This window comes from Thalassophryne amazonica, chromosome 12 (assembly GCF_902500255.1).
Source record: "Thalassophryne amazonica chromosome 12, fThaAma1.1, whole genome shotgun sequence".
NCBI classification, from domain to species: Eukaryota; Metazoa; Chordata; class Actinopteri; order Batrachoidiformes; family Batrachoididae; genus Thalassophryne; species Thalassophryne amazonica.
In genome coordinates, this window is record NC_047114.1 from 9,255,823 (window position 1) to 9,279,527 (window position 23,705).

A 23,705-nucleotide genomic window follows, 5' to 3' on the forward strand; every position below is an offset into this window, starting at 1 on the left:
GTCACCCATCACCTGAGACAGCTGACGGCAATCATCAGTGGGGTATATCAGCAGGACGGCATCTCCACCTCATTGCCGAGATATCGTTCTACCTGGAAGGTAATAGTCTCAGCTGACTGCTTGACAGTAACCTTTTTTGTGACTTTTGTGAGTGATAACAGACCCTTTTTCCAACAAGAGGTGGAGGTAGCTTTCCTGCCGTGTGGATTACTGGGTGCAAACGCGCCCACCTTTAATTGTGTTTTTGTTCCTCGCCAGCAGTACCAGGTCCGACACGCGGAGGCAGTGGCCACCTGGGAGTTCGGGACTTGGCGGCTCCAGTATACCCGGGGTCCTGTGGTGGAGGAAGCCGTGTGGTACCGGTCTTACCTTGGAGAGGCGTCTCCTATCTTCGAGCCTGCCCACACGACACTTTTGTAAATTGACTGTAGTCCATTTCTGTGATTGGTTGTATTCGTTGTGCACATTCACAACAGTAAAGCGTTGTTGTTTGACTTACTCCATTGTCCGTTCATTTGCGCCCCCTGTTGTGGGTCCGTGTTCCTACACTTTCCCAACAGGATATCTCGGCCAGCGTCATGGATCCCGAGGGGCGTCAACCGGCTGTTGAACGGCCAATGGAAGAACAAGGCGCGCAGGCGTCCGCAGGAGGGGTACTCGGTGAGTTGCAGCGGATCCTCACCGCTTTCACGACTCGGTTAGATTTGATGGCCGAGCAGAACGCCCTCCTGAACCGCAGGGTGGAGGCTCTCGCCGCGCAGGTGGAAGCGCGCCCTCCGGGCGCCGCTGCGGCTCTCCCTCCCGTAGACCCTGTGCGTGACAGCGACGTTCCACTGGTTGTCCAACGACCCCCCCCACCATCCCCTGAAGCATACATAAGCCCTCCGGAGCCGTACGGAGGCTGTGTGGAGACGTGCGCGGATTTCCTTATGCAGTGTTCGCTCGTCTTCGCACAGCGTCCCGTCATGTACGCGACCGACGCTAGCAAAGTAGCTTATGTGATAAACCTGCTTCGTGGTGAGGCACGCGCTTGGGCTACAGCGCTCTGGGAGCAAAGTTCACGGCTCCTTCTGACATATGATGGGTTTGTGAGGGAGCTCAGAACAGTGTTCGATCACCCTAATAGAGGAGAGACCGCTTCAGCCGTGCTGCTGTCAATGAGACAGGGGCGCCGGAGCGCAGCTGCCTATGCAGTCGACTTCCGCATCGCGGCTGCGAGGTCCGGCTGGAATAACACTGCCCTCCGCGCCGCCTTCGTAAACGGACTGTCATTGGTCCTCAAGGAGCACCTGGTGGCTAAGGACGAACCGCGGGATTTGGATGGGCTTATCGATCTTGTTATACGATTAGACAATCGGTTAAATGAGCGCCGTCGGGAACGAGACGAAGGGCGTGGCCAGGCACACGTCGTCCCTCTCCCTTCCGGTTCCAACCGCGTTCCGCCCTCCCCACGCTCCACGGCCCCTGCGCTCCGTGCGATCACAGCTCCCCCTGCTGACGAAGCTATGGACACGAGTAGGGCAACATTTAGGGCACCGGCCACACAGAGGAGGCTGGCCCGCGGAGCGTGTTTTGTTTGTGGCTCGATTGAGCATCAAGTACGAGACTGCCCCGAGCGGTTAAACACCAACGCCCGCCCCTAGACACTGGGCTAGGGGGGGGCCGAGACTTGCACGTGGGACACACCCACATCGCCACACGACTCCCAGTTACAATCCTTTATGAGGATTTAACCCTGAAGGCCCCAGCACTGGTGGACACGGGCTCAGAAGGGAATTTGCTTGATAGCAAATGGGCCAGGGAGATAGGGTTCCCTCTGGTGGCACTTACCTCGCCTGTGCAGGTACGGGCACTAGATGGCTCCCTACTCCCTCCAATCACTCACAAGACACCACCAGTAACTCTGGTGGTGTCGGGGAATCACCGGGAGGAGATCGAGTTTTTTGTAACTCCGGCCACCTCCCGTGTGATTTTAGGTTTTCCCTGGATGTTGAAACACAATCCCCGGATCGATTGGCCGTCCGGGGTAGTGGTCCAGTGGAGCGAGACCTGCCATCGGGTATGTTTAGGTTCCTCGGTTCCTCCCGGTTCCCAGGCCAGGGAGGAGGTCAGAGCCCCGCCCAATCTAGGGACGGTGCCGGTGCAGTACCATGACCTTGCGGAGGTGTTCAGCAAGGATCTGGCACTCACCCTTCCCCCGCACCGCCCCTATGATTGTGCCATTGATTTGGTTCCAGGCGTTGAGTTCCCATCCAGCAGGCTGTACAACCTCTCACGACCTGAACGCGAATCAATGGAGACCTACATCCGGGACTCTTTGGCTGCCGGGTTGATCCGGAATTCCACCTCCCCGATGGGTGCGGGTTTCTTTTTTGTGGGGAAAAAGGATGGCGGATTACGTCCATGCATTGATTACAGGGGGCTGAACGAAATCACGGTTCGTAACCGATACCCCTTACCCTTGTTGGATTCGGTGTTCACGCCCCTGCATGGAGCCAAGATATTCACCAAGCTTGATCTTAGGAATGCGTATCACCTGGTTCGGATCCGGAAGGGAGACGAGTGGAAGACGGCATTTAACACCCCGTTAGGTCATTTTGAGTACCTGGTCATGCCGTTCGGTCTTACAAATGCTCCCGCGACGTTCCAAGCATTGGTTAATGATGTCTTGCGGGACTTCCTGCACCGATTCGTCTTCGTATATCTAGACGACATACTCATCTTTTCTCCGGATCCTGAGACTCATGTCCGACATGTACGTCAGGTCCTGCAGCGGTTATTGGAGAACCGGCTGTTTGTTAAGGGCGAGAAGTATGAGTTTCACCGCACCTCTTTGTCCTTCCTGGGGTTCATCATCTCCCCCAACTCCGTCGCTCCTGATCCGGCCAAGGTTGCAGCGGTGAGAGACTGGCCCCAACCCACAAGCCGTAGGAAGCTGCAACAGTTCCTCGGCTTCGCAAATTTCTACAGGAGGTTCATTAAGGGCTACAGCCAGGTTGTTAGCCCCCTGACAGCCCTGACCTCACCAAAAGTCCCCTTCACCTGGTCGGATCGTTGCGATGCCGCGTTCAAGGAGTTGAAACGGCGCTTCTCATCTGCACCCGTTCTGGTGCAGCCCGATCCTAGTCGCCAGTTAGTGGTTGAAGTGGACGCCTCGGACTCAGGGATAGGAGCTGTGCTGTCCCAGAGTGGGAAGACCGATAAGGTTCTTCATCCGTGTGCCTATTTTTCCCGCAGGTTGACCCCGGCTGAACGGAACTATGACGTCGGCAACCGAGAACTCCTTGCGGTGAAAGAGGCTCTTGAAGAGTGGAGACACCTGTTGGAGGGAACGTCCGTGCCATTCACGGTTTTCACTGACCACCGGAACCTGGAATATATCAGGACCGCCAAGCGGCTGAATCCCAGGCAAGCCCGCTGGTCACTGTTCTTCGGCCGTTTTGACTTCCGCATCACCTACCGGCCCGGGACCAAGAACCAGAAGTCGGATGCCTTGTCCCGGGTACACGAAGACGAGGTCAAGGCGGAGTTGTCGGATCCACCGGAACCCATCATCCCGGAGTCCACTATCGTGGCCACCCTCACCTGGGACGTAGAGAGAACCGTCCGGGAGGCCCTGGCACGAAGCCCGGACCCCGGGGCTGGACCAAAGAACAGACTTTACGTCCCACCAGAGGCAAGGGCTGCAGTCCTGGACTTCTGTCACGGCTCCAAGCTCTCCTGTCACCCAGGGGTGCGAAGAACCGTGGCAGTTGTCCGGCAGCGCTTCTGGTGGGCGTCCCTGGAGGCCGACGTCCGGGATTATATCCAGGCCTGCACCACCTGTGCCAGGGGCAAGGCCGACCATCGCAAGGCTCCGGGACTGCTACAGCCGCTGCCCGTGCCTCATCGCCCCTGGTCCCACATCGGCCTGGATTTTGTCACGGGCCTCCCGCCGTCCCAGGGAAACACCGTGATCCTCACGATAGTGGACCGATTCTCCAAGGCGGCCCACTTCGTGGCCCTCCCGAAGCTCCCAACGGCCCAGGAGACAGCGGACCTCCTGGTCCACCACGTCGTCCGCCTGCATGGGATACCATCAGACATCGTCTCCGATCGCGGTCCCCAGTTCTCCTCGCATGTCTGGAGGAGCTTTTGCCGGGAACTGGGGGCTACGGTCAGTCTCTCGTCCGGGTATCACCCCCAGACCAACGGGCAAGCAGAGCGGGCCAACCAAGAAATGGAGCAAACACTGCGTTGTGTGACAGCCGCGCACCCGGCGGCCTGGAGTACTCATCTGGCCTGGATCGAGTATGCCCACAACAGTCAAGTGTCATCAGCCACCGGCCTCTCCCCCTTTGAGGTGTGTTTGGGGTATCAGCCCCCGTTGTTCCCGGTGGTTGAGGGAGAGGTCGGCGTGCCCTCGGTCCAGGCCCACCTGCGGAAGTGCCGTCGGGTGTGGCGTGCCGCCCGTTCTGCTTTGTTGAAGGCCCGGATGAGGGCGAAGACCCATGCAGACCGGCGGCGGACCCCGGCCCCTACGTATCGCCCCGGGCAGGAAGTGTGGTTGTCCACAAAGGACATCCCACTACAAGTGGCCTCCCCCAAACTACAGGACAGGTACATAGGACCGTTTAAAATCCTCAAGGTCATCAATCCCGCCGCAGTGAGGCTTCAGCTTCCAGCCTCACTGCGGATCCATCCAGTATTCCATGTGTCGAAGATCAAGCCCCATCACACCTCGCCCCTCTGTACACCCGGTCCGGCGCCACCTCCTGCCCGGATCATCGATGGCGAGCCGGCTTGGACAGTGCGCCGGTTGTTGGACGTCCGACGGATGGGCTGGGGCTTTCAATATCTGGTGGACTGGGAGGGGTACGGCCCTGAAGAACGCTCCTGGGTGAAGAGGAGCTTCATCCTGGACCCGGCCCTCCTGGCCGACTTCTACCGTCGCCACCCGGACAAGCCCGGTCGGGCGCCAGGAGGCGCCCGTTGAGGGGGGGGTCCTGTTGTGTGGGCCGCTGAAGAGGAGGTACTGCTGGCCCACCACCACCAGAGGGCGCCCTGCCTGGAGTGCGGGCTCCAGGCACCAGAGGGCGCCGCCGCCTTACGGGAGCAGCCTCGGTGACAGCTGTCACCCATCACCTGAGACAGCTGACGGCAATCATCAGTGGGGTATATCAGCAGGACGGTATCTCCACCTCATTGCCGAGATATCGTTCTACCTGGAAGGTAATAGTCTCAGCTGACTGCTTGACAGTAACCTTTTTTGTGACTTTTGTGAGTGATAACAGACCCTTTTTCCAACAAGAGGTGGAGGTAGCTTTCCTGCCGTGTGGATTACTGGGTGCAAACGCGCCCACCTTTAATTGTGTTTTTGTTCCTCGCCAGCAGTACCAGGTCCGACACGCGGAGGCAGTGGCCACCTGGGAGTTCGGGACTTGGCGGCTCCAGTATACCCGGGGTCCTGTGGTGGAGGAAGCCGTGTGGTACCGGTCTTACCTTGGAGAGGCGTCTCCTATCTTCGAGCCTGCCCACACGACACTTTGTAAATTGACTGTAGTCCATTTCTGTGATTGGTTGTATTCGTTGTGCACATTCACAACAGTAAAGCGTTGTTGTTTGACTTACTCCATTGTCCGTTCATTTGCGCCCCCTGTTGTGGGTCCGTGTTCCTACACTTTCCCAACACTTCTACTGTAATGAAACGTATTCCCCACTGCTGGGTAGTCCATCAGAGTAAATGTAAATGTTATTAAGAAATGATCAGACAGAAGGGGGTTTTCAGGGAATACTGTTAAGTCTTCAATTTCCATACCATAAGTCAGAACAAGATCTAAGGTATGATTAAAGTGGTTACATTTTGAGCAAAGCCAATCGAGTCTAACAACAGATTAAATGCAGTGTTGAGGCTGTCATTAAGAGTCAAGCTTTCAAATGAATTAAAGCTCTGTCTTGGTTTTGGATTAATTAATAAGGTGGAGTGGAAGATTGCTGCTAATCCTCCGCCTCGGCCTGTGCTACGAGCGTTCTGGCAGTTAGTGTGACTCGGGGGTGTTGACTCATTTAAACTACCATATTCATCCTGCTGTAACCAGGTTTCTGTAAGGCAGAATAAATCAATATGTTGATAAATTATTATATCATTTACTAACAGGGACTTAGAAGAGAGAGATCTAATGTTTATGTCACGATTTTGGCCGGCTCTGGGCTTCGATCCTCATTTTTCCTCTTTCTTTTACTCTCCGTCTGCCCCAGCTCTGTTTTATTAGCCATGGTCAAGTGCTGTTCTAGTTGTTCAGCCAGGTTGGGTTTTCATTGTTTTTCATTTAGCTTTCATGTGTATGTTTTCTGTTATACTTTTATATCGGGTTTTGCTTTCTGGTAATTAGTCTGTTCCTGTTTAATTCTGCTTTTGTACTGATCAGTTCTAGTTGCTTCTGTAATTATGCTCACGTTTGATTTTGGTTCCTGTTGTATTACATTCTGACCCTGATTTCCTTTTTGCTCGGTTCCGTTTTTGCTGTTTGTTCCACTCTGCACCTCCCATCATGTCTTCATTCCTGGTCTCACGCCCAGTTGCTTCTGTTCACTCCACGCCCGGCATCTGATATTATGTTTTTTCCCTCACTTTGATGCAGTCTGTTTTGTTTCTGTTCGCTTCACATCACTGCACCTGCCCCGTATCTTTCACTCACACTCTTGCCACCTGCTCATGTGTCTTTGTCTTTTACATCACTCCACTCAGTTTCCCTTCCTTCACTATCTTGCACAGTGTTTACTCTTTAGCCAGAAGCCACACCCCTTCTAGATTGTTCCTCACGTGCACCTCATTTACACCACCTGTCCCTCACTTCTCACTGATTAACCCACAAGTATTTAAGCCTCCACAGTCTCACGGCTCACTGCCAGATTGTAGTCTTGTACTCTTTCCAGCGCCCTTCATTGTCCAGATTTCGTCTTGCTGTGTTACGGACCCTGCTCTGTTGTCTTCGACCATGTCTCTTGCCTCATCCCGGTTGTCTGTGTTTGCTTGTGCTTCTGAATCCTGCTCGTTTTTGACTGCGTCTCAGCCTGACCCTTCTTGTACCTCTACCTCGCTGACTGATTACATGTGTACCGAACCTGATGCTGAAATAAAGACCACGCTTTCTCTTACACCCAAGTCCAGTCTGGGAGTCTGTATTGCGGGTCCAACCGCTCCTGACGCCAGGCTGCTGCCCAGCATGACAGTACAATCTGGCCAGATTATGGACTCCGCAGACTCCACTCCTGCCATGGACACTGCTGCTGAACTCCCAGACATTGAGGAGATTAAGAGGATTTTTTTCGGACCTCTCATTTTTCTTCGTCTGTTTTCGTGACTGTTCCATTCCAGGTGAGAAACTCGATTACCTTGACCAGGCCAGGGATCTTGTAAATTCGAATTCCTGGCTGTTTGACTACTTTCCAGAGCTTCTGAGCCTGGACAGTGTATTCAGTGAACAGAAGCGTCCAGATTGGATGAAGCATCCGGAGGCCTATCTGCCATCCGAGGACAACGAAACCGACTGGACGGACGTGGAAGATTGTGAGTTTGAGCAGGAAGTCCTACAGAACATGGCACTTCCTTATTCAACATACAGGACTTATTTTCTGAGTATCAGGACTGCTACAGTAAGCAGGACAAAAAGTGCATTTTTTCGGCACTCGACCAGATCTTTTTAGCCACTCCAGAGCTGCTAACCAGATTCCCAGAGCTGAGAGACATAAAGGAAATGTTTGAGCAGGGTGAGGCCCCTTCGTGCATTGAGGACCCCATGGACGTTTTGTTCGAGTCTGAGCTCACCGCCACCTGTTACACAGAGCTGCGCGTCATAACGCTTTCAGACGCTGCTCTCACTCCAGCCTGGTACGACACTACACCAGAGAAGGCTGCTTACCTGCTGCCCTTTGTTCCAGAAATACAGTCAGAAGATCCAGCCACACTCCAGATTCCCCCAAAGCCAGCACCACGGAAATTCCATGCAGTGCGCGACGCCTTGCAGCAGGTTCTGGTTGAGCAGTACGTCCCGGTCAACAGTTCCACAGCACAGCCACTCCACATGACGCCGGTCCCAGTGCCTCGAAGGATGAAAGCACCACAGCTCGACTCACAAGCTCCAGCTCCAGCATTGCCCGAACCCTCCTTTGCGATTACTCCTTCAGGTTCAGCTGATCACTCGCCACTGAGGTCACAAATTGAGCCATCGGGAGAGGTCGTATCATCATGGAGCTTGGAGGAGCCTGTGTCTGGTGAGCAAGTTAAGCCACCTTCTGGGTGTCCGGCCTCGATCACGGCGTGCGGCCCGCCGCTTGAAGAGGAAACAGTCACAGCGCGTTCCGCATCGTCTTGTTGTCCGATCGGAACGCTCGCAGTGGCGCCAGCTGACTCCGTCTCTGCGTTCACTACGATCGTCTCATCTTTACCTTCGTCATCTATCTGCACCGCCCCTACGTCATCAGAAAGCGACACAGCCTCAGCATACCCCGCTGTGAGGTTGCTGGAGATGCCGCTGGAGATGCTGCTCCATCCTGCAGCTCCTGAGATCTCCATTGAATCTTCACCGGTGGTCACCAGTGGCTCCACGCGCCCAGCTCCACGGTCAACAGCGGCACCTAGGAGGGCGAATCCCACGCACACGCAGCCAAACGGGGCCGCCATTCCTGATCTTCATGTGTCTGCTTCAGCACCAGACCTGACCACTACCATAGAGAACTTTTCTTTTTCCATCTGGTTTATGTTGCTGTGTTTACTTGCCTGCGACTTCATCAGAAACCTGTTAAAGATACCGCGGCTGACTCTGAAAAGGTTTCCACGTGAAACGGCAAAATGTCTGTTTGATTTACTACGTCAGAGTCTGAGAAGTGCTTCATGTAAGCTGCTGATGCAATTAATGTTTTTCATGGGTGTTGTAACGAGCCCCTGTATTTCATTTTGGGGGCTCACTCAGGGGAAGGGTCATTATTTTAGGAGAGAAATGGTTTTCCAGATACGCTCATTTACTGGGAAGATTTCTTCCTCCCTGCTTTGTTCTCTGTCATACAATTACATAATTGACTCTGTGTCTTTTTGGATGAAGCAATTTATCATCTCCTGGAAGTTTTTTGTTGATGCACTCTGTGGCGTTCTGATGGCCTGGTTAAGTACTCTACGGTGCATATTGCATTACTGGTTCTCGGTCTTCGTTGATTGGCTTGTTGTCTGGATTCGGAATTTGGAGCCGGGTTGCATATTTCCTGTTAATGGGATTTTTGGGGTGATGTGGGCATTAAACGCACTGTGCTTTTGGGTAGAGCACCTGATTGCCTCGTTTCAACTCTGTCTGCGTGTCCTCTATTACACTCGGATGAAACAAGTTAAGCTCCCACCGAGTACAGTTAGTCTCCGGGTCCCATTTCCAGTTGGATCGATTGATGTCTGGAATGGCATTCTGGAGGGTAATGATGATTCTCTTACTCGTTGGGTTTATGTCAGTTCTGGGGTTCTATTTCTGTATCTGTCTCTGTGGCTTTCCTGTTTTGTATGCTCCGCCTTTACACGTCTGATTCTTTCCCTGTGGGGTTGCGGGGTTGCAGCCTTACACCTCCTCATACAAACTTCTCTGACTCCGCCTTAGAGGCCAGTGTTCCCACTAGTCAGCTCCCGCATTCAAGTGCTGGTGTTGGTAAGCCTCGTGGCCACCCCCCGGACCTGGTCTTCCACCATCCTCCCGGCTTATTTAGATGCCAAGATGTACCGGGTTCCCAGCCACATGCTGGTATTTATTGTTCTGTTTGTCAGCTAGGGGTTCCCTTCCCCCCTTTTGGTCATGTTGTCCATCATCCTTGGGGTTCACGGTCTTTGGATTGGCCTCTCGCCTCTTTTTGCCCCCCGTCCGGGGTCCCCCGCCTCCCTCCCTTTGTTGGGGTTCCGGTGGTCCCTTTCTGCGGCCGCCGGGGTCACCCGCTTGGCGGGGGGGTTCTGTCGCGATTTTGGCCGGCTCTGGGCTTCGATCCTCATTTTTCCTCTTTCTTCTACTCTCCGTCTGCCCCAGCTCTGTTTTATTAGCCATGGTCAAGTGCTGTTCTAGTTGTTCAGCCAGGTTGGGTTTTCATTGTTTTTCATTTAGCTTTCAACTGTATGTTTTCTGTTATACTTTTATATCGGGTTTTGCTTTCTGGTAATTAGTCTGTTCCTGTTTAATTCTGCTTTTGTACTGATCAGTTCTAGTTGCTTCTGTAATTATGCTTATGTTTGATTTTGGTTCCTGTTGTATTACATTCTGACCCTGATTTCCTTTTTGCTCGGTTCCGTTTTTGCTGTTTGTTCCACTCTGCACCTCCCATCATGTCTTCATTCCTGGTCTCACGCCCAGTTGCTTCTGTTCACTCCACGCCCGGCATCTGATATTATGTTTTTTCCCTCACTTTGATGCAGTCTGTTTTGTTTCTGTTCGCTTCACATCACTGCACCTGCCCCATATATTTCACTCACACTCTTGCCACCTGCTCCTGTGTCTTTGTCTTTTACATCACTCCACTCAGTTTCCCTTCCTTCACTATCTTGCACAGTGTTTACTCTTTAGCCAGAAGCCACACCCCTTCTAGACTGTTCCTCACATGCACCTCGTTTACACCACCTGTCCCTCACTTCTCACTGATTAACCCACAAGTATTTAAGCCTCCACAGTCTCACGGCTCATTGCCAGATTGTAGTCTTGTACTCTTTCCAGCGCCCTTCATTGTCCTGATTTTGTCTTGCTGTGTTACGGACCCTGCTCTGTTGTCTTCGACCATGTCTCTTGCCTCATCCCGGTTGTCGGTGTTTGCTCGTGCTTCTGAATCCTGCTCGTTTTTGACTGCATCTCAGCCTGACCCTTCTTGTACCTCTACCTCGCTGACTGATTACATGTGTACCGAACCTGATGCTGAAATAAAGACCACGCTTTCTCTTACACCCAAGTCCAGTCTGGAAGTCTGTATTGCGGGTCCAACCGCTCCTGACGCCAGGCTGCCGCCCGGCATGACAGTTTAATAGACCACATTTAACTGTTTTAGTCTGTGGTGCAGTTGAAGGTGCTATATTATTTTTTCTTTTTGTATTTTTATGCTTAAATAGATTTTTGCTGGTTATTGGTGGTCTGAGAGCAGGCACCGTCTCTACGGGGATGGGGTATTGGGGAGATGGCAAGGGGAGAGAAGCTGCAGAGAGGTGTGTAAGACTACAACTCTGCTTCCTGGTCCCAACCCTGGATAGTCACGGTTTGGAGGATTTAAGAAAATTGGCCAGATTTCTAGAGATGAGAGCTGCTCCATCCAAAGTGGGATGGATGCCGTCTCTCCAACAAGACCAGGTTTTCCCCAGAAGCTTTGCCAATTATCTATGAAGCCCACCTCATTTTTTTGACCAGACTTTGAGCACCCCTATATCCAGCACCATCGATCCCCAAACCAAATATATGTATATAAGATGAAAGAGTTTTGGGAGTGATTGTCAGTACGGACGATGAGTTCTTCATCTGGAGTGGATTCGAGATCTTCCTCCTTGGACTGCTGCAGTTCAGCGATGAGGGCTTTGTCAGTGCAGTCTTTCCTCTTTAGATCCTTCCCGCTGGTTCATATTGGGCCGGAATTTATACACGCGCCCATCCCTCATGCGTGTAGATAACTCACGGTCCAATTTTGAGTACCCCAACTTGCTCAACATAATGGGGTTCACCTGTATTGGTGGTACAGGGCCAGCCTCAGAAGACAGTGTTAGACTTCAATTTTTAAGGACAAGAAAACAGAATTAAGAAGTGATTGTTTTTTTCCATACTGGATGGGATATTTGACAAGTGTGTAATAAGAATATTTCACTTTCACTTTGGTGAGTTTGATAAATGGGTTTGTTGTAGGGATTTGTCTGAAGTGTTTCATCGTGTTTCAGCACTCTGGGAAATGATCTCCACACCGTGAGGTCTTTGTTTGTTGGAACTGTCTGAGGGCTGTGTGTCAGGATTTGGCACATCAAGCACTGGCTTGTTGAAATTGTTAAAAACTGCAAATCTTTGTGTAGTTTCTTTTGTCATGTGATCTGTTGGGTCTGTTGACTTTTTTGATGTGGGACAACATGTCAGATCCCGCTATTTCTTAGACACACGGCACACGCTCACCCTCCGATGAGTGTGTTTGTGTACTAAACCAGCTCTCCATCTCTGGGGTCCGACCTTCGTGTCTCCACGGGTATTACCCAGCAGGGCTGCACAAAGGCTGTTCAAGCTGGTGGCGAGGAGATTCGTCTAGCCGCTCACTGCCTCCATCCGGATGTCCACCCCGCTGACGCTGATCTCGCACCCTGGTCGAATAGCCTTATCTGGAACCAGGATACGAACCGGCCACGCCCGTTAACGGCAGCTCTCCTCTTATGGATCAGGGCTCTTGGAATGTTGCTAGATTTTAAATTTAGTGACTCGTACAGCGAGTCCCCAGGATGTGTTATTTTCATTAAAAACCAGACTAACCTTTTAGAGCACTTTTTGATGTTGTACACCCAATAATCTTTAACTTTTACACCTTAAGAAGCGTCAATAATCCAATGTCCGAGCCTTAACACTTTAACTGCATGCTTGGAAATTTATTGCAGGTTTTGCAAGTGCCGACAACATAGTCAAAATAGGTTATATGATGATAATTTCACAACAGTAATTCAAGTATAATTAGAATAATGATTGGCAGAGATTTTTGTTTTTGATTCAATAATACTGTCTGATCTTACTTTGACTGGGACTGGATTGACTTCTTAACAATTTTTCTAGGAGTGAGGGAAAGAGGTTTTTGAGGTTAAAGTCCCCAGCTCGATGAACTTGATTTCCTCTTCATCAGCTATTAGTCGTTAGCTGACCACGATCCTTGTGTGATGTTGTAATCCTTCAGAAAGTTAATCCACATAAGAGTTTATTCCTTCTTCAATCAACCAAAAGTTGATCTAATCCATTCTGGTATGCTGTGATGTTCCTTGAGAGAGAAAACGTTGAACATTCCTCACTCGTCTTGTCTCTATGAACACAAGAAGAGGACATCATCATCATCATTTGAAATGGACAGCTGAATGTTTTGAACCTCTGCAGAATCACGATAGACTTGAGATGTGCTTGAAGTTTTGATGACTGAACAGTATTTTATTTTCATTGTAACTGACCATTTATTATGTCTACATTAAACAAGCTTTCTTCATGACACTGTACATTTGAGTCGGCTGAAAGGTTCTGCCTACAGCGCAATTATGTCAGTAACAAGCAAGATATCAAAGTGAAACTGGTAAGAGAATAATCCTTTACTTATTGGCTATTCCTACACCAAGCGGTTTTCACCTGAAATTTCACACATGCATACAGTAGTCGGTAAAAAATGGCACAATACGTGGAGTGGACACGTGTTTGAAATAACGTGTTGTTACTGAATTCTTCGTGGCAGAGGGCTGTGGGCGCGTAGTCATTTACTGAGGAGTAATGGCAATGCTTGTCTGGATGCCATTACAGCCAGGAGGTGGGAGGAGTTTGAAGGACAAAAATCCAACCATGATGGGTCTGCATGGCTAAGCCTGTAGGGGGCGCCCCGTAACAGCCGCATATGCACAGCATCAAGTGCGGGTGCAATGGTGCAGTCCTCACAATAGTTTTGGGACACAAACACTGTCAATTCCAAATGAAATGTGTACACTTCTTAAAAACTGCGCACATACTTGAAGCGGGTTCATCTTCAGCATGACACCGCTCATCCACACACAAGCTGACAAACAAGATTTAGCAGCTCAAACCTTATCACACACGCCGTACAGTGCAGATCCTTTTTTTAAGCTGAAAGCAAACCTGAAGGGACACCGTTAAGCTGATGATGAAGAGGTGCAAGCAGCTGTGCGTCACTGGTACCAAGAGAAGACTTCCGATTTCTTCACAGACTGGACACAAAAACATGTTCAGCATTGGTGTAAGTGTGTGAAAAGGGAAGGTGACTAAAAGGTAATGACACTGTCTGATAGAGAGCATTCCAAACTTTAAGCAGATATGCTGTTCATGTGAGGATCTTGCTTGCTACTGAAATAATCTTGAAGGTAGCAGAACGTTCCAGCCAGCTCCTGTAGGTTGCACAGCCACATGTACATTTCTATTGGTGACCTCTGACCCTCACTGTCCCCACAGACCTGAGTATCGGAGCCTTGATTGGTGTGCTTTTCATCCTGCTGGTGGTCATCATCGTCTTCATCATCGTGACCGTCCTCTGCTGCAAATGCTGCCGAAAGAGATCAGACCAACGTTCTTCAGCGGTTTAGCCTTTGTTTAAACAGGAAGCAGGTCTTTCTCCAGGTCTGAAGCTCCTGAATGGTTTTTTTATATAACTTGATACTTGTGTTTGAGGACAGCAACAATTCAGCATGAAGGCTCAGCATTTAAGAAGCGCTTTAATCATGTGAAGGTTAAAGCAAGCTGGAGCAGCAGGTTAACTGTATTCAACAGGGTGGGTCCTAATGATGGCCACATTCTTAAATGTTTTAGGTGGCAGTGGGTCAAAGAAACAAGTATGGCTTTTAACATCCTTCACAATTTTAAGCAAAATATCAAACATGTCAAATTGTTTTTTGTTGGTTTTATGTCCGAAGTGACTGTTTCATGACAGGATGATCTAACTGGAGTGACATTTGCTGGGATATATTTGTCCTGAAGGACCCTCTCTGACACTTCATGCAAAGTCCAGCAAAGTCTCACTGCTAGTTTCCATCAAATATCATAATAAAGCTAAATGCACTTTATGTACTGCACATACACTTTGCTTGCACATATCCTCGCCAGTCCCATCAATGGTGTCAGATGAATCTGAAGCTGGAAAGAAAACCAGAGCAAGAAGAAGGAGAAAAAAGAGAGGGAGGAAATATTTGTCATCTCTTTCTCTCAGGTGCCAAAATTGATTAGTTCATACCATGTGTGGACTTCATATCCATGTCTGAGGAACATGGTAAATCCAAGCTTTTCCAAAGCCTTGCTTTGCTTTGTGTTGCCAATGTGTACACCTTGGTTTGATTCCTAAACACAGTTTGTGTTCTTGGACAAGAACCTTCATCTGCATCATCTCAGTCCACCCAAATGTAAATGGGTACTGGCCATAGCTAGGGAAGTAACCTGTGATGGACTAAAGTCCCATCCAGTTTGAGTTGTAAATGCTCATCATCATGCTATAGAATCCAAATGAGCACTGAACCATGTTGGTAACTTACAGTATCTCTAATTATCATTTATCTGAAAATAGATTTGTGAATTGAAGCTACTCCTAGTCACTGTTTTACATTGTGAGCAACACAGATAATTGTATTCCCTGACAGAAAGGCTTAATTCAAGGGCATGTAGACTTTGGGCTACAGTCGTGGCTCACATAAGCCTGTAATAAGGAAGTAATTAACTTATGAGCAGTAATTTAGAAGGTAGCGACCTGATATTAACAAAGTCAAGCATAAATGACTCAGTTTGGTAAACACATTTGAGCTGGGAAACGATATTGTCAATCAAAAAAAAAAATCAAAATCAGTCGTTCCTCCTAATTTATCCAATATCCCCATTCAATCAATCAATCAATTTTATTTATATAGCGCCAAATCACAACAAACAGTTGCCCCAAGGCACTTTATATTGTAAGGCAAAGCCATACAATAATTACAGAAAAAACCCAACGGTCAAAACGACCCCCTGTGAGCAAGCACTTGGCGACAGTGGGAAGGAAAAACTCCCTTTTAACAGGAAGAAACCTCCAGCAGAACCAGGCTCAGGGAGGGGCAGTCTTCTGCTGGGACTGGTTGGGGCTGAGGGAGAGAACCAGGAAAAAGACATGCTGTGGTGGGGAGCAGAGATCAATCACTAATGATTAAATGCAGAGTGGTGCATACAGAGCAAAAAGAGAAAGAAACACTCAGTGCATCATGGGAACCCCCCAGCAGTCTAAGTCTATAGCAGCATAACTAAGGGATGGTTCAGGGTCACCTGATCCAGCCCTAACTATAAGCTTTAGCAAAAAGGAAAGTTTTAAGCCTAATCTTAAAAGTAGAGAGGGTGTCTGTCTCCCTGATCCGAATTGATAAGATGGGACCTGATTATTCAAAACCTTATAAGTAAGAAGAAGAATTTTAAATTCTATTCTAGAATTAACAGGAAGCCAATGAAGAGAGGCCAATATGGGTGAGATATGCTCTCTCCTAGTCCCTGTTAGTACTCTAGCTGCAGCATTTTGAATTAACTGAAGCCTTTTCAGGGAACTTTTAGGACAACCTGATAATAATGAATTACAATAGTCCAGCCTAGAGGAAATCAATGCATGAATTAGTTTTTCATCATCACTCTGAGACAAGACCTTTCTAATTTTAGAGATATTGCGCAAATGCAAAAAAGCAGTCCTACATATTTGTTTAATATGCGCACTGAATGACATATCCTGATCAAAAATGACTCCAAGATTTCTCACAGTATTACTAGAGGTCAGGGTAATGCCATCCAGAATAAGGATCTGGTTAGACACCATGTTTCTAAGATTTGTGGGGCCAAGTACAATAACTTCAGTTTCATCTGAGTGTTAAAGCAGGAAATTAGAGGTCATCCATGTCTTTATGTCTGTAAGACAATCCTGCAGTTTAGCTAATTGGTGTGTGTCCTCTGGCTTCATGGATAGATAAAGCTGGGTATCATCTGCGTAACAATGAAAATTTAAGCAATGCTGTCTAATAATACTGCCTAAGGGAAGCATGTATAAAGTGAATAAAATTGGTCCTAGCACAGAACCTTGTGGAACTCCATAATTAACCTTAGTCTGTGAAGAAGACTCCCCATTTACATAAACAAATTGTAATCTATTAGATAAATATGATTCAAACCACCACAGCGCAGTGCCTTTAATACCTATGGCATGCATGAGTTATACCACGGAGTCAGGCACTTCTGATTTAAGGCTCTCTTTTTCAGAGGAGCTACAGCATCCAAAGTTGTCCTCAATGAGGATATAAAACTATTGATGAGATAATCTATCTCACTCACAGAGTTTAGGTAGCTACTCTTCCCTGTGTTGGTATATGGCATTGGAGAACATAAAGAAGGAATCATATCCTTAAACCTAGTTACAGCGCTTTCTGAAAGACTTCTACTGTAATGAAACTTATTCCCCACCGCTGGGTAGTCCATCAGAGTAAATGTAAATGTTATTAAGAAATGATCAGACAGAAGGGGGTTTTCAGGGAATACTTCAATTTCCATACCATAAGTCAGAACAAGATCTAAGGTATGATTAAAGTGGTGGGTGGACTCATTTACATTTTCAGCAAAGCCAATCGAGTCTAACAATAGATTAAATGCAGTGTTGAGGCTGTCATTCTCAGCATCTGTGTGGATGTTAATTTCGCCCACTATAATTATCTTGTCTGAGCTAAGCACTAAGTTAGACAAAAGGTTTGAAAATTCACAGAGAAACTCACAGTAACAACCAGGTGGACGATAGATAACAACAAATAAAACTGGTTTTTGGGACTTCCAATTTGAATGGACCAGACTAAGAGACAAGCTTTCAAATGAATTAAAGCTCTGTCTGGGTTTTTGATTAATTAATAAGCTGGAGTGGAAGATTGCTGCTAATCCTCCGCCTCGGCCCGTGCTACGAGCGTTCTGGCTGTTAGTGTGACTTGGGGGTGTTGACTCATTTAAACTAACATATTCATCCTGCTGTAACCAGGTTTCTGTAAGGCAGAATAAATCAATATGTTGATCAATTATTATATCATTTACTAACAGGGACTTAGAAGAGAGAGACCTCTCTTGCATACATTTGGACAGATATACAAGTTATTTCAAGTCTAGAAGCATGCGTTGGTGCTGAGCTTCTTTGCATCCATGAAACTGACACATCTACACATGCATTCAGTAGGATATTTTACAAGACTAGGCAGCTCACTCGGATAACTTGTTAGGTTACCAATATATACACCTGGGTTTAACTTCTGGTGACGCTACCCGTCTGTGTCTTTGGGCAAGTCACTTAATCTGCATTGTCTTAATACACGCAGCTGGAAATGGGTGTAGGCCTTGTTTGGGAAAGTTACCTGTAATGTACTGATGTCCCATCCAGGGGAAAGTCGTAGACTTTCAACCATTTGATGGCAGAGATTATGGAGTAAGCACCGGTACCAGTCTGCATACAGTTGTGCTCAAATCTTTAGCTCCATACCCTGGCAGATTTTTTTTTTTTTTTGCCTATTTTTCAGAGAATATGTGTTGTGGGCTGGGGTGTTTGGCTGGCTTGGTTTTTGTTTTCTGTTTCTCCCACCAGGTGGTATGCATTCAGGACTGAGTGGCTGAGCATTAGGACCTCACCCTGAACACCTGAGGCTTGTTTTCACATGCAGGTCATCAGGACTCACAGCTGTGGTGTATTTTGTCTTAATCAGAGATTGCTGCATTTAAATCTTGAATGCACAGTGTGTGATTGCCAGAGACTCGACCTTGTGAGCAGACGTGTGAGATCGACGTCAGGAGAACAATCTCACCATCACGGACGCAGAGACCGCTCCAGGTTTGACGCCACAGTCTGTGAAGGAGGATTGGGTGAGGTCTCACGCTCTTCAGCACACTTCCTGAGGTCATTTGGTTTTGGTGACTTTATGAAGTAATGACAGTGGATTTGGTGTCCCTCACACCTTGTTGTATCGAGCTGTCACGTTATGCTAATTGTCTAATCAGCTTCTGCTGCAGTGGAGATTTGAACTGAGTTGTTCCGTGCCTGCAGGGTGAGAAGCTGATGTATAGATTTAAGCCAGGAAGTGTTTGCTGATTGCGTGCACCTTTGAGTTGTGTCTCTCTGTGTGGAGTTGGACTCACCTCCATGTTTTCTTTCTTCACAGACTTGGTTTGTCGCGGCCATCTGGGGGGTGTCGGCGGGGTCCCTGGGTCCGAACTGCTGTGGCTCCGGACCGTTTGCGCTGTTGAGAGCGCGCCGTGTTTCCACCTCACCAGACCGCGGACTTTTTAGTTGTTTAGCACGTCACTCACTGTTATGTTTATTAAATTCTGTTATCCTTTGAACCGTGCTCTGCTTATTTTATGCTGGGTCCTTTCAAACGCTGGGTCGGTGCTCCGACCGCGTCCGAAACATAACAATATGAATGATAACACAAAACCTTCTTTTTCACTCATGGTTAGTGGTTGGGTGAAACCATTTATTGTCAAACAACTGTGTTTACTCTTTTTAAATCATAGTGACAACAGAAACCACCTTCCTAATTGATATAAATAAAGTCCAAGACATATTCAGTGGCAGCTTTACATCAGAGAGCCTCGTCCACAACTAACACAAAAGACTCTCATTAATGTTAAAGGGGGCAGTACACAGTATTAGGAACAGGAGTAATTAAGAATACACAGTATTAACAACAGGAGTATGTAAACTTCTGATCAGTGTCATCTGGGTAGTTTCTCTTGTCATTATGATTTAAAAAGAGTAAACACAGTTGTTTTACAATAAATAGCTTCACCCAACCACTAATCATGAATTAAAAAAAAGTTTGTGTGTTGTCATTAATATTCTTTGAAAAATGGCCAAAAAAAAAATCTAATATTCTGCTAGGGTAAGTAAACCTTTGAGCACAACTATGTGTGTGTGTGTGTGTGTGTGTGTGTGTGTGTGTGTGTGTGTGTGTGTGTGTGTGTGTGTGTGTGTGTGTGTGTGTGTGTGTGTGTGTGTGTGTGTGTGTGTGTGTGTGTGTGTGTGTGTGTGTGTGTGTGTGTGTATAAGAAAGCCTTACTCTCCTTAATATGAGTCAGATGTGTAGTCTTAAGGATACAAAGTTTAGAGGACCTGCACTCGTATATTGAAAGAGGCACTTTTGGGATTTTTTGAAATGCCCCAGGTGTGCTTTTAAAGAGACTGTCTGAATATCTAATATGTAAACAGATAATAAATTTGTGTGAATTATACTTTAAACAGTGTTGTGTGTTTCCCAGTGGGTACCAGATACTCTCTCAATTTGTCAAGTCAATTTTATTTGTCAATTCTTCAGTGCATACACAGACATATTGAAAATTATCTGGCACAAGGATAAAGTTTTAACAATAATAATGCATTATTGAAGTAAATGTGTGCATGGTGAAAAGAATAAGTACAAGGAAGCCTAGGACTGGCCTGAAGTTGGAAAAGTTGTTCCCTACTTTAGTGGGCCTTCTGGCACTGAGAGGAGGAAGCTAGTCTCTCATAGTCCGGACAGTAGGAGCCAGCCATAAGCAGGCACTCTCTTTCGGCATTAGACTCCAGAAGTGAACATTCATGAGAGGTGTTGCTCTGGATTCGAGCTCAATGTCAGTTTTTAGTGTGAGGATCTCATTCTCAATAGCACAGCTATCCAGGACGAAGAGTGATGCCCCCAAATCCCAACAAAAGTCCAAAAGAGTCTTAAATGTAACATGTTGTAAATACCCCAAAAAGACCACAGAGAAAAATGAAAACCAGATCCAAAACCCAAAACAGTCATATCACAAGACACGGAATACTCACGGAAGAGGAGTCCATACCAAAGACGAGAGCAAGTCTGGGAGGAGCATACACAACCAATCAAACAAGGAAGTGCCTAAGTAACAACAGGTGAAAGTAACAACAGGTGAGTGGTAAACGAGGAGGTGAGACTAAAGACTCACATGGGAGAAACATGGTACAGGGAAATAAATAACAGAGCAAAGGATAACGAGTGCAAGAATAATAAAAATGATGATGACAAAAAAATGAACAACAGGTGAGTCAAACCAGTGGAAGGAGAAAGAGCAAGTGCAAATAAGGAACTGACTGAACAAAATGGAAGACAGGAGTGTGAAAGGTCAAAAGGTCATGTGTCAACTAACAACAAAAAGTGAACAGAAACTAACCAGACATCTGCAGGCAAGTGTAACATAATGACAGAAGGAGGTGATCAGGTCATGGTCAAGGTCAGGTTTATTTATAAAGCACATTTACAAACAGTCAACACTGCCCCAAAGTGCTGTACAATAAAAGGAATTAAAATTATATTTAGTTAAATACAAGAACAAAATAAATCAACAAGACAATAAAAGATGTAGCAGTATTCAGCTCATCTTGTGTTAAAAGCCAGTGCAAAAAGATGTGTCAAAAGAGTCAATTGAAGGAGCCAGTCGGACATTCAATGGCAGAGTAAACTCTGGTCCGCGGAGCGCAGAGCTCTTCCTGGAGTGTGCAATGACAGCATATCAGATAAATAGAATGGGGCTTGACCGTGAATTGATTTAAAAACAAGCAACAAAATCTTAAAATCAATTCTAAAAGCAACAGGTAACCAGTGCAGTAAAGATAAAACAGGAGAAATGTGTTGGTGCCTTTTGGCTCCAGTGAGCAGACTCGCAGCTGCATTTTGCACCATCTGGAGGCGATGCAGAGATGACTGATTAAGACCAACATACAGAGAATTGCAGTAGTCTAAACGAGATGTGATCAAGGCGTGCACAACCTGTTCCAGCTGTTTTGGGGGCAGGTAACGCTTGATTTTACTTAAAAGTCTAAGCTGGAAGAAACTTGTTTTGACCACTGTGTTGATCTGCTTCTCGAATTCAGAACAAAAAGACTATAAGAGCTGATAACGATGAAACCCAAAAGCAGAATAGCAAAGTGGAACTGCAACCTATGAAAGCGTGCCACAGGAAGACATAACGAGACACACCGGTGAGGATGCAGGAGAACATGAGATGAACACGTAACATAACAAATTCCTGGACTCGAATCATGGGCAACAAACAGAGACAAATATAAAACCCCTAAATAGAAGGCCAAAACCACAGCCAAACTGGCTGCGAGGGAGAACCACCACACATTCAGTGCAGGGAAGCGATGGCTTTGTGTTAACAATATTAAAAATGGCTGTAATTCATAAATTCTTGTGATGCATTTGTTAAACCCCATTTGAATTCAAGATGAAAGTCGACACCACAAGAACATCTGGTTTGTTTAATTTCAGCTCCATTGTAATGATGATTATTATCCATCCATCCATTTTCTTCCGCTTCATCTGGAGTCAGGTCGCAGGGACAGCAGCTCAAGCAAAGCCGCCCAGACCTCCCGATCCACACACACTTCCCACAACTCCTCCAGGGGAACCCCGAGGCGTTCCCAAGCCAGCTGAGAGACGTAATCCCTCCAGCGTGTCCTGGGTCTTCCCCGGGGCCTCCTCCCAATGGGACGTGCCCGGAACACCTCTCCAGCAAGGCGTCCAGGGGGCATCCGGAAAAGATGCCCAAGCCACCTCAGCTGGCTCCTTTCAACGTGGGGGAGCAGCGGCTCGACTCCGAGCTCCTCCCGAGTGACCGAGCTCCTCACCCTATCTTTAAGGGAGCGCCCAGCCACCCTGCGGAGGAAACTCATCTCGGCCGCTTGTACTCGCGATCTTGTTCTTTCGGTCATAAGCCAAATCTCATGACCATAGGTGAGGGTCGGAACGTAGATCGATCGGTAAATCAAGAGCTTTGCCCCCCTGCTCAGCTCTCTCTTCACCACGACAGTCTGATACAGCGACCGCATCACTGCAGACGCTGCACCAATCCGTCTGTCAATCTCATGCTCCAGCTGTCCCTCACTCGTGAACAAGACCCCGAGATACTTAAACTCCTCCACTTGAGGCAAGGACACCCCACCAAGCTGAAGAGGGCAAGGCACCTTTTTCCAGTCGAGAACTATGGCCTCAGATTTGGAGGTGCTGATTTTCATCCCGGACGCTCCACACTCAGCTGCAAACTGCCCCACTGCACGCTGAAGGTCCTGATTTGATGAAGCCAACAGCACCACATCGTCCGCCAACAGTAGAGATGAGATTCTGTGGTTCCCAAACCGTACCCCCTCTACACCCTGGCTGCACCTAGAAATTCTGTCCATAAAGGTAATGAACAGAACCGGTGACAAAGGGTAGCCCTGGCGGAGGCCAACATGCACTGGAAACAGGTTTGACTTACTACCGGCAATGCGAACCAAGCTCCTGCTGCAATCATACAGGGACTGGATAGCCCTTAGCAAAGGATCCTGAACCCCGTATTCCTGGAGCACCCCCCACAGGGTACCTCGAGGGACATGGTCGAACGCTTTCTCGAGATCCACAAACCACATGTGGACTGGTTGGGCAAACTCCCATGAACCCTCGAGGCCAATGATAGTCCTCCTCCATGGCCTCCCCGAACTCCTCCCAGACCCAAGTTTTTGCCCCTGCAACCGCACAGGCTGCAGCACGCTTGGCCTGCCGGTACCTGTCAGCTGCCTCCGGGGTCCCACTTACCAACAAAGAAAAGTAGGACTGCTTCTTCAGCTTGACGGCATCCCTTACTTCTGGTGTCCACCACCGGGTTCAGGGATTGCCGCCGCGACAGGCACCAGAGACCTTGCGACCACAGCTACGAGCAGCCGCATTGACAATGGAGGTGGAGAACATGGTCCACTCGGACTCCATGTCTCCAACCTCCCCCAGGATCTGGGAGAAGCTCTCCCAGAGGTGGGAGTTGAAGACCTCGCCGACAGAGGGTTCCACCAGTCATTCCCAGCAGACCCCCACAATACATTTGGGCCTGCCAGGTCTGACCAGCTTCCTCCCCTTCCCAGTGGATCCAACTCACCACCAGGTGGTGATCGGTCGACAGCTCAGCCCCTCTCTTCACGTGAGTGTCCGAGACATGTGGCTGAAGGTC

The 23,705-nt window shown here is 48.1% G+C and overlaps 1 protein-coding gene across 2 annotated transcripts in view; it reads left to right on the forward strand.

Moving 5' to 3' along the window:
- Window positions 1-14,487, forward strand: part of LOC117522179 (tissue factor-like) — a 60,543-nt gene extending 46,056 nt beyond the window's left edge. For both annotated transcript variants that reach the window (XM_034183573.1, XM_034183574.1), the window contains one exon: window positions 14,160-14,487. In XM_034183573.1, coding sequence (XP_034039464.1) covers window positions 14,160-14,290 — 131 coding nt within the window. In that variant the 3' untranslated portion in view covers window positions 14,291-14,487. The remainder of the gene's footprint in view (window positions 1-14,159) is intronic.
- Window positions 14,488-23,705: the final 9,218 nt, after the last annotated feature.